General features: G+C 57.4%; 1 protein-coding gene across 1 annotated transcript in view; it reads right to left on the bottom strand.

The window, feature by feature from the left end:
* Positions 1 to 2,742: 2,742 nt before the first annotated feature.
* The window catches only part of FLNC (filamin C), a 32,875-nt gene continuing 24,922 nt past the window's right edge, over positions 2,743 to 10,695 (bottom strand). Inside the window, exons 39-51 of the mRNA XM_021715281.1 lie at positions 9,370 to 9,531; positions 9,093 to 9,296; positions 8,528 to 8,680; positions 8,306 to 8,428; positions 7,965 to 8,207; positions 7,501 to 7,770; positions 7,267 to 7,404; positions 6,871 to 6,986; positions 5,618 to 5,750; positions 5,354 to 5,530; positions 4,939 to 5,157; positions 3,811 to 4,020; positions 2,743 to 3,690 (exon numbers count right to left, since the gene is read on the bottom strand). Of these exons, the coding sequence (XP_021570956.1) occupies positions 3,503 to 3,690; positions 3,811 to 4,020; positions 4,939 to 5,157; positions 5,354 to 5,530; positions 5,618 to 5,750; positions 6,871 to 6,986; positions 7,267 to 7,404; positions 7,501 to 7,770; positions 7,965 to 8,207; positions 8,306 to 8,428; positions 8,528 to 8,680; positions 9,093 to 9,296; positions 9,370 to 9,531 (2,336 nt within the window). The 3' untranslated portion in view covers positions 2,743 to 3,502. The remainder of the gene's footprint in view (positions 3,691 to 3,810; positions 4,021 to 4,938; positions 5,158 to 5,353; positions 5,531 to 5,617; positions 5,751 to 6,870; positions 6,987 to 7,266; positions 7,405 to 7,500; positions 7,771 to 7,964; positions 8,208 to 8,305; positions 8,429 to 8,527; positions 8,681 to 9,092; positions 9,297 to 9,369; positions 9,532 to 10,695) is intronic.

Genomic DNA, 10,695 nt, shown 5'->3' with positions numbered 1-10,695 from the left:
AGACACGCGCGGCTCCCCCTCCCGCCTCCCGGGACATGCGTGTTAGCCGCCGCACCACTTCAATCGGAATACGCCTGCGCAGTAAAGAGAGCCCCGACCTGGGGAACTACGATTCCCGGAAGGCAGCGCGGCACCGCGCTCTCGTGCCGGCATTCATTCATTCCATTTTATTGGTGCGTGCGTTCAATAACCTATTTGAACTTAGCGCTTTTAGACGCCGAGACCCCCAGGATCGGGGTCCGAGTTCTGTTCTCAAAGGCAGGGTTCGAGTCTGTATCGTGTATCTGACACATACCTAACAATTAATCCGTCTTTGCTCAATTAATAAAGGAATAAGCAAGTGAATGATGATACGGTCTAGTGAGGTGGACAGTCAAGGGAACAGACGATTTCAATGCCGTGTGTTTGCTGTTAACATGTAAGAAGTACATGGAAGCGCACATCCCTGGTAACTAATCCATGGGGAGAGAGGGCACTCAAGAAACGTTTTCCGAAGAAGGTTGCAGCGCATCGAAGCTGCAACCTTGAGGACCAGTGAGATGAAGAAGTAGAAATGAGGACAAGAGGGTGTGTTAGACGGAGGAACAGCACGTGCAAAGGGGTAGTGACTGGAGGACATACGAGCCTTCGAGAAAAGTTAAAGAATCTGGAAGTTACTCTGAGGACAAAGTTATCCTGAAGCCACTGAAGGATCTATTTTTAATGTATATGTATATTTTTATAGAGATGTGGTCTCACTATGTTGCCTAGGCTGAACTCCTGGGCTCAAGCATTCCTTCCACCTTGGCCTCCCAAAGTGCTAAGATGACAGGCATGAGCCACAGCACGCCTGCAAGCTGAAGGATTTCAAGCAAGCAAGCGATGTCTCCAAACTTAGGTTTCAGAGCCATCACTGTGCCTGCGTTGTGTGCAGAGGCAAGACTGAAGGAGGAGGAACCAAACTGGGAGGCCACTGTGGTGAGAGATGATGGTGAGAGATAAGTGGCCAGAACTTGGGTAGTGATCATGGAGAATGTGAAGACGTAGATGGAGTCAGGAGATATTTAGAGCCAGAACGGACAAAACTGGTTTTTTGGATTGGACGTGTTTGAGGAGTAGAGAGAGAGAGACTCAAGTGACTCCCAGGCTTCTGGCCTGTGTTGCAGGTGGATGGAAGTAACATTCCCAAGAAAGTGAACTGTGAGATGAGTAGGTTCAAGAGGAGAGGGCTCCTCTTTCCTCCTCCCTTTCGGCAGGCCCTCCTGGTATCTGGCACGTGATCTGTGAGTCTGGTGTGTTTGAAGCATCACGTGGGTCTGGTCTACTGGTTGTATGTGTCATAGGCTTGGGATTGGGGCACACCTGTGTTTGAATCTCAGCCCTGATACTTCAAGGTATGATTTTGGACTCATCTCTGAAAGTCTTGGGGCCTTGATTTCTCCAGATAATAGTAGCCCCACCTCATATGGCTGTTATGAGGGTTCATTGAGAAAGGGCCCAGAGATGCTCAGCGCCCAGTGCCACACTGTGGTTGGCTGTATAGGTGGGCTGGAAGTCTATAAACACATCAACACTTACATGGAGGCAGCCAAAGGTGAGGAGGAGGCCTGGCAAACCCATCAGGAAAACTGCACATCTGGAGGCAAGGGGGAGGGAGGGCAGAGGGTGAAGAGGGGCATGTGGGAAGAGCAAGGGGGCAGACAGGCTGCTGAGTTAAGTGGAGACCAGGGATTAGGAGCTGGGTCACGTGCCTGGGTCTTCTCAGACCCGCCCGCATTGCTGAAATGCCTGGGGGTGGGTCTAGAGCCACAGGATCAATGGAGTGAAATGCTTCTTTGCTGTGCTCTGGCTATTCAGTTGTTCATTCACTTATTCATTCAGTCTCCTGGGGGAGCGGTGGATGCAGTCACAGGTCAGGGTGGTAAACGCAGCCAGAGATGTGCCCCGAGGCAGCATGGGAGCTGGGGGCACAGATCCAGGAGGGGCAGGGAGGGGTTGAGGAAAGCTTCCTGTTGGTCAGGAAGATGAGGGTGGAGAGGCAAGGGGGTTTCCAAGCAGAGGCCTACAGTGCAGCCCAGGTGCCCAGGAGCCTGACACAGTGAAGGCGCTTAGATGTAGGCTGTGAGGGGGAATGGGCTGGAGGCCCACTCACATGGGTGGGGAGGCTGCTCTCTGAACTTGGGGGCCTTGGAGGCCTCCTTAGGAAAGAGGGGACTTTAGCCTGGAGCAGGAGGGAGTCACAGAAGGCCCTAAAACAGAGCGGGCCACCAGTGCTTTGACTGCCCCCATTAGAGCTGGCCAGAGCCAGGGAGTCTAACTAGTTAGGAGGCAGCCTAAGCAAGGTAAATGCTGCAGGTCAGGACAGAGCAGCCCAGGTTCCTGAAGGGAAGGTTGCTGGGTCTGCAGGTGGTTCTGCCTGCCTGCTGACTGGGAAATATTCTAGAGTCAGCACTCACTGTTTTAAGGTCTTAATTTGAAAAACATCCTTGAGGTCAGGCTGAACTGACACTGGCCTCCCAGTGGGCCTAGTAGAACATAGCGTCCACACCCTTTTCATCACCGACCTCCAGCTGAGGACGGATCCCACATCCCTGAGCCCCTGCTCCTGGTTCTTTCAAGGATTCTGCCAACGTCCGAGACCTTGCTTCTGCCCCAGGATCTTCCATTCCGCCTGAGTCAGTCCTCCAGGGGACCACCAGGCGGCCTCTGCCTCCCCAGGGACTGTCTTGGTGTCAGCAAGCCAGAAGGCAATCAGCCACAGAACACACACCCACAAGGAACAGCCACGCCTCTGCGACAGGCCGCACTTTATTTGGAGTTTTCCACCTAAGCGGCTCCCAGCTGAGCCACGTGACATGTGCAAAAGTCCCCCCAGAAAGCTGGGCCTCGCACTGTGTAAAAAAGGCCCCCTGTGGGGCAGAGCTGTGCAACCGTAAAAAAACAAAAAAACAAAAAAAAAGAGAGCGAGAAAAAAATTCAGTCCCCCAGGAAGCCTGGCTTGGGCGGAATACACATCTCTCAGGCCAATTCACGTGCCAGTCCACTGCTGCTTGTTCAGAGTCTGTCTTCTTCTCCGACTGTGCCTTCTTTCCCAAATCCTTAACACTCTAGGGTTGCGGCCCCAGGGGCCAGATACAGTCCTCGGGGGCAGGAGGGTGGCTGGCCAGCAGTGTGGTTGGAGGGTGCACTCTCACACACAGATACTCCAACACATTGTCATCTTACTGCCTCAGCCCCACCCAAAATTCAGGACTTCCCTGCCCCATGTGTCGCAGCCTCTGGCCCCAGTCAGCCCTCCTGTCGCAATCCAGGGGAGGGACACTGCCCTGAGACCAACAAGGCCCTCCAACCCCCAAGGGCGTGGTGAGGGGGTGCCATGCCTTCACGTCCCCCCCAAGGCAGGTGTCTGCAGCATCTGAATCTGTGCGTGTGCATCTGGGTGTGGCGTGTGTGTGTGTGTGTGTGTGTGTGTGTGTGTGTGTGGCCGGAAGTGGGGGCCAAGGCTGGGGAGGCACTCCTGCGTTCAGGGCACGTTGACCTTGAAGGGGCTCCCGGGGACACTTTCGTCGCCCCACTTGACAATGAGGATGTAGTCCCCTTTCTCCTTGACGGTGTAGGTGACGTTGTACACCCGGTTCCCCATGTGCTTCACATACACCTCCTCGCAGGGGGTCTTGGGCCCGTGCACGCCCACCATCATCATGTTGGTGCCTGGAGACGGAGGCAGAGGGAGGGCTCACGTCAGGACCCCCAGGCCCACAGTCTGCTCCCCCACGCCCGACCCTGCAGACAAGCCCATCCCAGGAGACGCCCTCCTCTCCCCTAGCCTGCCTGCTTTGCTGCAGTCCACGGTGAAGGAGTTCTTCTGGCCCACAAAGGCCTGGGACAGCCCGGGGCCCCGCGTCACCACCTTGCTGGCATCCGAGGAGAACTTGGGGATGGAACTGTAGCTGGAGCCCCGGCTTGAGGATGACTTGGTCACAGTCTCCACCAGCACTGTGGATGTTTCGTGAAGACTGTGGCCTCCAGACAGCCGGGCACCTGAGAGACAGAGCAGGTGGCCAGGAGCCGGGTCAGAGGCTTCCAGCCCTTCCTTCAGCAGTGGGCCCTCGCTACCTGACCTGCACCCGCCTTCGCCAAGAGTACTCTGGGAGTACAGTCCATATGCAGCCAGGGCCCAGCTGCCGGCTCTGATTCATACTCCCAACAGGCTCCGTCCCTCGTGCTTGTCGTCTTTGTCTGGGAACTCGAACTAACTCCCAGCATGGTCTTACTTTAGAAAGGATCACATACCCAATTCACCCCACAAACCACCCCAAGAAGGGAAGCCCACTCGGTATTTACCCTAGAGAATATTTACTCTTGCCCAGGCGCTGTGGCTCAGCCTGTAATCCCAGCACTTTGGGAGGCCGAGACAAGAGGATTGCCCAAGACTAGGGGTTCGAGACCCCCATGCATGGGCAACTTGGTGAAATGTCTCTACAATAAATCACAAAAACTAGCCAGGCATGGTGGCATGCGTCTGTAGTTCCAGCTACTTGGAAGGCTGAGGCGGAAGGATCACCTAAGCCCAGCAGGTCGAGGCTGCGGTGGCCGTGGAGAGTGCCACTGCACTCCAGCCTGGGTGACAAGAGTGAGACTCCAACTCAAAAAAAAAAAAAGAATATTTACTCTTGGCAGTGAGAAATATGAGATGACAGGAAGGAAGAACATGAAGCTAGAGCTTGGGAGGCCATGGCAGATAGGAGATAAAGCCAACGAGAACCATGATGAAGAGGACACGGCAGATCTTTTTACTGATCATGCATGCCTCCACAGAGTGTGAGCTGCTCAAAGCCAGGCCCACCTCTCTTCCTGGTAACTGGCCATGATTTTGGGAGCAGTGAGTGACATAGATGTGAGTGGCCCCTAAAGTCATTCAGGCTGGACTAGGCAGACCTCCCTTGACCCAGCACTCACCTGTGACCTTGGCCTTGAAGGGGCTGCCCACAATGTGCTGGGGGCCACCGTACTTAATTGCAATGAGGTAGTTTCCAGGGGCCATGGGAGTGTAAGTGACCACGTGACCCTCAGGGCACTCCCGACAGTCCAGCTGCACCTTGGAGGGGCCATCAATGGTGACAGACAAGGCCCCTGAGCCTGCATTCAGGGTGTTCACGATGAACTCCGATGACACACCTGGAGACCAGAGGTAGCAAGGTTGAGGGCAGGAAGGGCTTGCAGCCCAAGGGAGGCTGGACTCGAGCTCCCCTGGGCAGCCTCTGGAAGGACTCAGGGATCAGGGAGCATGATCCCCCCTGCAGAGCAAGGCAGCAGGGACTAGAGGCTGAGCACCCCCAAAAGGCACCCCTGCTCCCCAGCTCCAGGCACTCACCAGTGGTGCCTCCCTCTAACCCAGGGCCATAGGCTGACACCAAGCCTGGGTCCCCAGCCTGGCTCTGCTCCCCCACGCGGATCTTGAAGGGGCTTCCTGGGATGTGGGCACCGTTGAACTTGACATCGATGGAATGCACGCCATTCTCATGGGGGATGAAGCGGATGGTGTGCTTGTCTGTGGGCAGAGGGAAGGGGGTAAGCCTCCATGCTTCCCTCCCCTTCCCAGAGGGTCCCCGCCTGGCAGAGGGCGGGGCCAACTCACCACTGTCCTGCTCCGACACATAGCACTCCTCCACAGCCCCTGAGGGCGTGTGCACCCGGGCGTCGATCACACCACGCGCGCCGTTCAGCTGCACCGCAAAGGATGCTGGCTGGTTCACCTTGAGCCCGGTCTCCTGGAAAGGCCAGAGAGGACACTGAGTCCCAGGAGGCCAGGCTGAGGTGGTCTTCACTCCCCCTAAGCCCAGCTTGGGGGCAGGCAGGAGCCAGGGTGTGGAACCCTCTGTGTGCTCCTGCTACGAGGGGCACCACCTGAGCTCTGCTGGGAGTGTGGGGTTGAGAGATGACGTGCCCTGTCTCAGCTGAGGAAGGAAGGGCCCGACCCTTCAAGAAGCAGGCTGAGGCCAAGGCCAGCGCCTGACCTGCTGTTTGGGCTGCGGGCACTGGGAGCTTCGATGGAGAACCTGCGAGTGGCCGGACTGGCCTAGGAGGGCTTCTGGGAGGAGGCGCGCCAATAGGGAGGACAGGAAGAAGCCCAGCCAGGGGTCTGGGAGAGGGGAAGTGGAGCCTGCTGGAGGGAGCCCTGTCAGGAGCGGGGGGAGGAGAGGCACCGGGGCTCCCAGGGGGCTGATGCCATCCTTCCCCGAGGATCAGCTGGGAGGGGGACGGGGGAAAGGGCTGGGGGAAGGCTTGTTCTCGGCCCCTTAAGTAGAACCTCTGTCACTGTGTGTCCTTGGAACACATGGGTCCTGGTGTGCATATGTCAGGGTGCCTTTCTGAGAGCCTGCCTGGCACATGTCTCCCTAGGAGATACCGTCTCTCTAGAAATCAGCACAGGAGAAAGCCAGGCAGGGCCCCAGTGGCCCAGTAAGAACCTACCCCAGGCTCTGAAGGTCTTGGGCATGCACTTCAGATGAGCCCCTGGGCCCTCTCTGCACACCGGTTTACTCTTATTTTGTATTGACTTTACACTCTTACTCTAGTAAACTCTGGCATCTAGCATTAGAGCTTTCAGAAGGTGGTGAAACAAATTCCATAGTAAGCAATGACAGGTGGCAGCAGGGCAGGGAGGCAAAACTTGCAAGGCAGAAACAAGGTGTGGTGTGCCTGAGTGCAGGGGCAAGCCCAAGAGACAGATCCTGCATTCCCAAGGGCCCCATTCCGTGTGTGATAGACTGTGGGGGACTTCTGTTGACTGGCCCTTCCAAGGTCACTGCTAAGTCCCTAGCCCCATGGGCCTGCCTTCCTTGATTTCCACCCATCTCTCAGGTGGTGGAGACCCCACCCAGCACACACCTGGAGGCTGGTGACCGTGAGACGGCGAGCATCATCCGAGAGGGAGGCCACAGGCACCACAAAGGGGCTGTCTGGGATGTGCTCATCGTTGAACTTGATGGAGACCTCATAGTCACCTGGGGAGGGAGGCCGGTCAGCACAGGCCTTGAGACGGGAGGCCCAAACCACCCTACCCTGGCCTTGTCCCAGAAGAGGCTTCTTGGTCAAGGCTCGGCTCTGGAGACGGACACATGTTCCCAGGGGTGTGGGGGGCAGAGGCCGATGGGGCAGAATGAGAGCGGGGGCCCTGGGGAAGGGGAGCTCTGTAGCCCCAGACATCTTCTACCTGGCCAGGGAGCAGAAACCCAGTCTGGAGGTCAGGCAAGCCCAGCCCTCACCGCAAGCACAGACACCTACCTGGTTCCTGGACAACATAGGAGACGCCGCAGGAGCCATCTTTGCGGTCCTCAAAAGCAATCTCCGCCTTGCTAGGCCCTTCCACAGCAATGGACAGGCCCCCAGCACCTGCTTCTCGGGTCCAGATGCTGAACTCGGCTGGGAACAGGAAAGAGGAGGGGAGCTCTTCAGCACGACTGCCCTGCCCACTGGCTGCCCCAACCCCAGCCCCGTCCTGACCAACTGTCTCCTCACCTGGCACTCCGGCCACTCCACGCTCCAGCCCTGTGCCTCCGGCCCGCACCTTGTGGGCACCGCCTTCGCCCAGCGGCCCCACAGTGAACTGAAAGGGGCTGCCGGGTACGTGCTGGCCGCGGTACTTGACAGCAACCGTGTGGGGCCCCATCTCCTGGGGCACAAAGCGCACGCTGTATGCGCTGTCCTCTCCCTCCACGATTTCTGCAGCTTCCGTCTTGCCTGATGGGCTGGTCACCTGTGCGGTCATGTCCTGAGAGCTGGCTTCACCTGCTGGGTTCAGGGGTGGGGCATGTCAGGGCGACACAGAGGCTCTTCCTAGTCCTGACCCTTCCCCCCTCCTCTGCTCAGACCAGCCCTGGCTGGTGGGGCAAGTCTGTGGGGCTGGGGCCTGGCCAACCAACCCACCCATCTGTCCTCCTGGCGAGGACCCCTGAGAGGACCCCTGGCCGAGCTCTGCTCACCCTCCTGCTGCCTCGTGATGCTGCCGAAGGAGCCCAGGCGCTCCCGGCCCAGGAAGTCCCCGAAGACAGCGGGGAAGGGGTCCCCGCCCACCTGGGTGGACTCCTCCACCCGCACCTCGCGCTTGGTCTCCCCGCCCCGAGTCTTGCTGATCTCGGTGCGCTCTGTGCGTGTGTACGTGTGGCTACTGCGCGTGAAGGTGCGCGTCAGGCGCTCCTGGGCAGACACCATCTGGAACCAGTTTCCTGTGTGGTGGGAGGTAAGGTGTGAGGGCACCCAGAGGGACCAGCTCCGGCTGTGCCCACCCTCTCACCCCACCCACCCTGGCTCTTCCCTGCTCTACCTGGGATCTTGAGGTTAAGGTCACAGGTGCTGCCAATGGTGGCGATGGAGGGGGCCTGTCTCCGCCGAGTGATGCTCTCCTTCATGCGGCCCTCGCCCGTGACCTTCACAGTGAAGGGGCTTCCTGTTGGTGGGAAAAGGGCGGGTCAGGCACCTCAGACCACCAGCCTCCCAGCCTCCCAGCCTCCAGGTCTCTCTCCACCTGGCCTCAGCCCAGTCTCACCAGGCACGTGTTTGTCAGCAAACTTAATGTTGATGATGTAGGTGCCAGGCTCAGTGGGGCAGTAGGTGACCTTGCATGTGCCGTCTTCCATGTCCTCGCAATTGATGTCCACCTTGCTAGGGCCTTCAATACTCAGCCCCAAGCCTCCATAGCCTAGGGAGCAGTAAGACACACGTCTCCCTCAGTCCTGTGCTGTCCATGCCACTCTGCTCTCTCCTCAAGCTGCAGCTTCTACCCAGAATGGGCCCCAAAATATGGAGGCACCACTAATGAAAATAGCTTAGTGGGGGTGGGGGGAGCCATGGGACAGGCAGTCTGGAAACGTCCCTTTGTTAACTCTTGGCTGCCAGTGAGCAAGGGAGAGACAGGAACTCAAAACAGCTGAGCTTTTTCTTAAACATGAATGACTGGAGACATTCACTTTCCCCTGAATGGGCCCCAGCATGGAAATCCCCACAGAGACTCGCCCAGGAAGGTGAGAGGGGGGAAGGCCGAGGGGATGCTGGGCAGGAAAGTGCCCATCAGGGACTCCAGTAGGGACGGAGGACTCTGGGGCAGGAAGTACCTGCGTTGCGAGTGTCCACGATGAATTCAGCCACCTGGAAGGTGTGTCCCTCGGAAAGGCCCTTGCCCCAGACCCGCACCTTGCTGGCATCCCCAATCTCTGACGGCCCCACCAGGATCTTGAAGGGGCTGTTGGTGACGTGCTTGCCACTCTTGCGCACGCTCACCACATGCTCACCGACCTCCTTGGGGGTGAAGGAGATACCTGCGGAGAGCGGGCGTCAGGCAGCGTATCCCTTGGGGCCCCATTCCCCAGCCCCCTGAGGCCCTGTGCTCACCAATGTGCCGGTTGGGCAGGCGCTTCAGCAGGCAGGGCTCCTCGTTGCCCGAGGGGGCGCGGATGCTGGCGGTCAGCTGGCTCAGGTCACTCTCGGTGATCTTCAGTGATACGTCAGTGGAGGTGCCCACATTCAGCTGTGAGGTCCTCATAGAGTCATCACCTGGTGGGGGAGATGGGGAGTCAGGCCATCGTGACTCCAGCGGGCCCTGCCCTCATGGTGCTTAGCTCCTGGGCAGACTCTGCTGGACTTGGCAGAGATGGGGGTCCCTCCATGGCACACGGGGGCCCAAGGCCTGGAACAGCACGATCTGTATTCACATGTTAGCTGCCAGAGATTAAGCTGGCTGCACCCCACATCCACTGTGGCTGCCTCAGTCTTGCATAGGCTAAATCCCTAAGGGAAGCTTCGTGCTTTTTACTCCAGGATCACACAGCGTTGTAGAAATAAAACACCAGACTATAGTGTGAGCCACACAGATCCCTTCCTCACTGTGAGGCTCTAATCGTTTAGCCTCTCAGGATGGGTTTTCTCATCTATCAGAAGGGTCATCAATATCCTGACCTCTTGAGAGTTACTTCAAAGACTAAATGAGATCATGTGGCTTTTGCAGTTCGTTTTTGAGTCTCTGTCGCCCAGGCTGGAGTGCAGTGGCACAATCCTAGCTACCATGGCCTCTACCTGCTGGGTTCGGGCAATCCTTCCACCTCAACTTTCCAAGTAGCTGGGACTACAGGCCCGTACTATCACATCCGGCTAATTTTTTGATTTATTATAGAGACGAGGTCTCACCAAGTTGCCCAGGCTGGTCTCGAATCCCTGGGCTCAGGCCATCCTCTTGCCTCTGCCTCCCAATGTGCTGGAATTACAGGTGTGAGCCACAGCGCCCAGTCTCATGTGTTGTTTGTTTTTGAGTCAGGCTTTCCCTCTGCTGCCCAGGCTGGAGTGTAGTGGCACGATCAAGGCTATGTTGCCCAGGCTGATCCCAAACTCATGGGTTCAAAAATCCTTCTGCCTTGGTCTCCCAATCTTCTGGGATTACAGGTGTGAGCCACCACACCTGGCCGAGATCATGTTTTAAAACACATTAGGTAGCCCAACAGGTTGAGGCTATAGTAGTCATGAACACACCATTGCACTCCATCCTGGGCGACAGAGTGAGACTCTAAAAACACATTAGGTGGCTAGATGTGTCTCTGCTGCTGTGGAGAATAGAGTATTCCTTACATTCATCCAAAAATGACCTCTTCTGCCTCCAGGGAGGGCTCTGCCCTAATGTCCTGAGTGACCTGACCCTTGGGCCTGTGCATACATCGCGTTCTGGCT

This window comes from Carlito syrichta, unplaced genomic scaffold (genome assembly GCF_000164805.1).
Source record: "Carlito syrichta isolate Samal-C Ts95f unplaced genomic scaffold, Tarsius_syrichta-2.0.1 Scaffold306949, whole genome shotgun sequence".
In the NCBI taxonomy this organism is placed as follows: domain Eukaryota; kingdom Metazoa; phylum Chordata; class Mammalia; order Primates; family Tarsiidae; genus Carlito; species Carlito syrichta.
The sequence above is the reverse complement of the archived record's forward strand: the minus strand, read 5'-3'. Positions and strand labels throughout refer to the sequence as shown.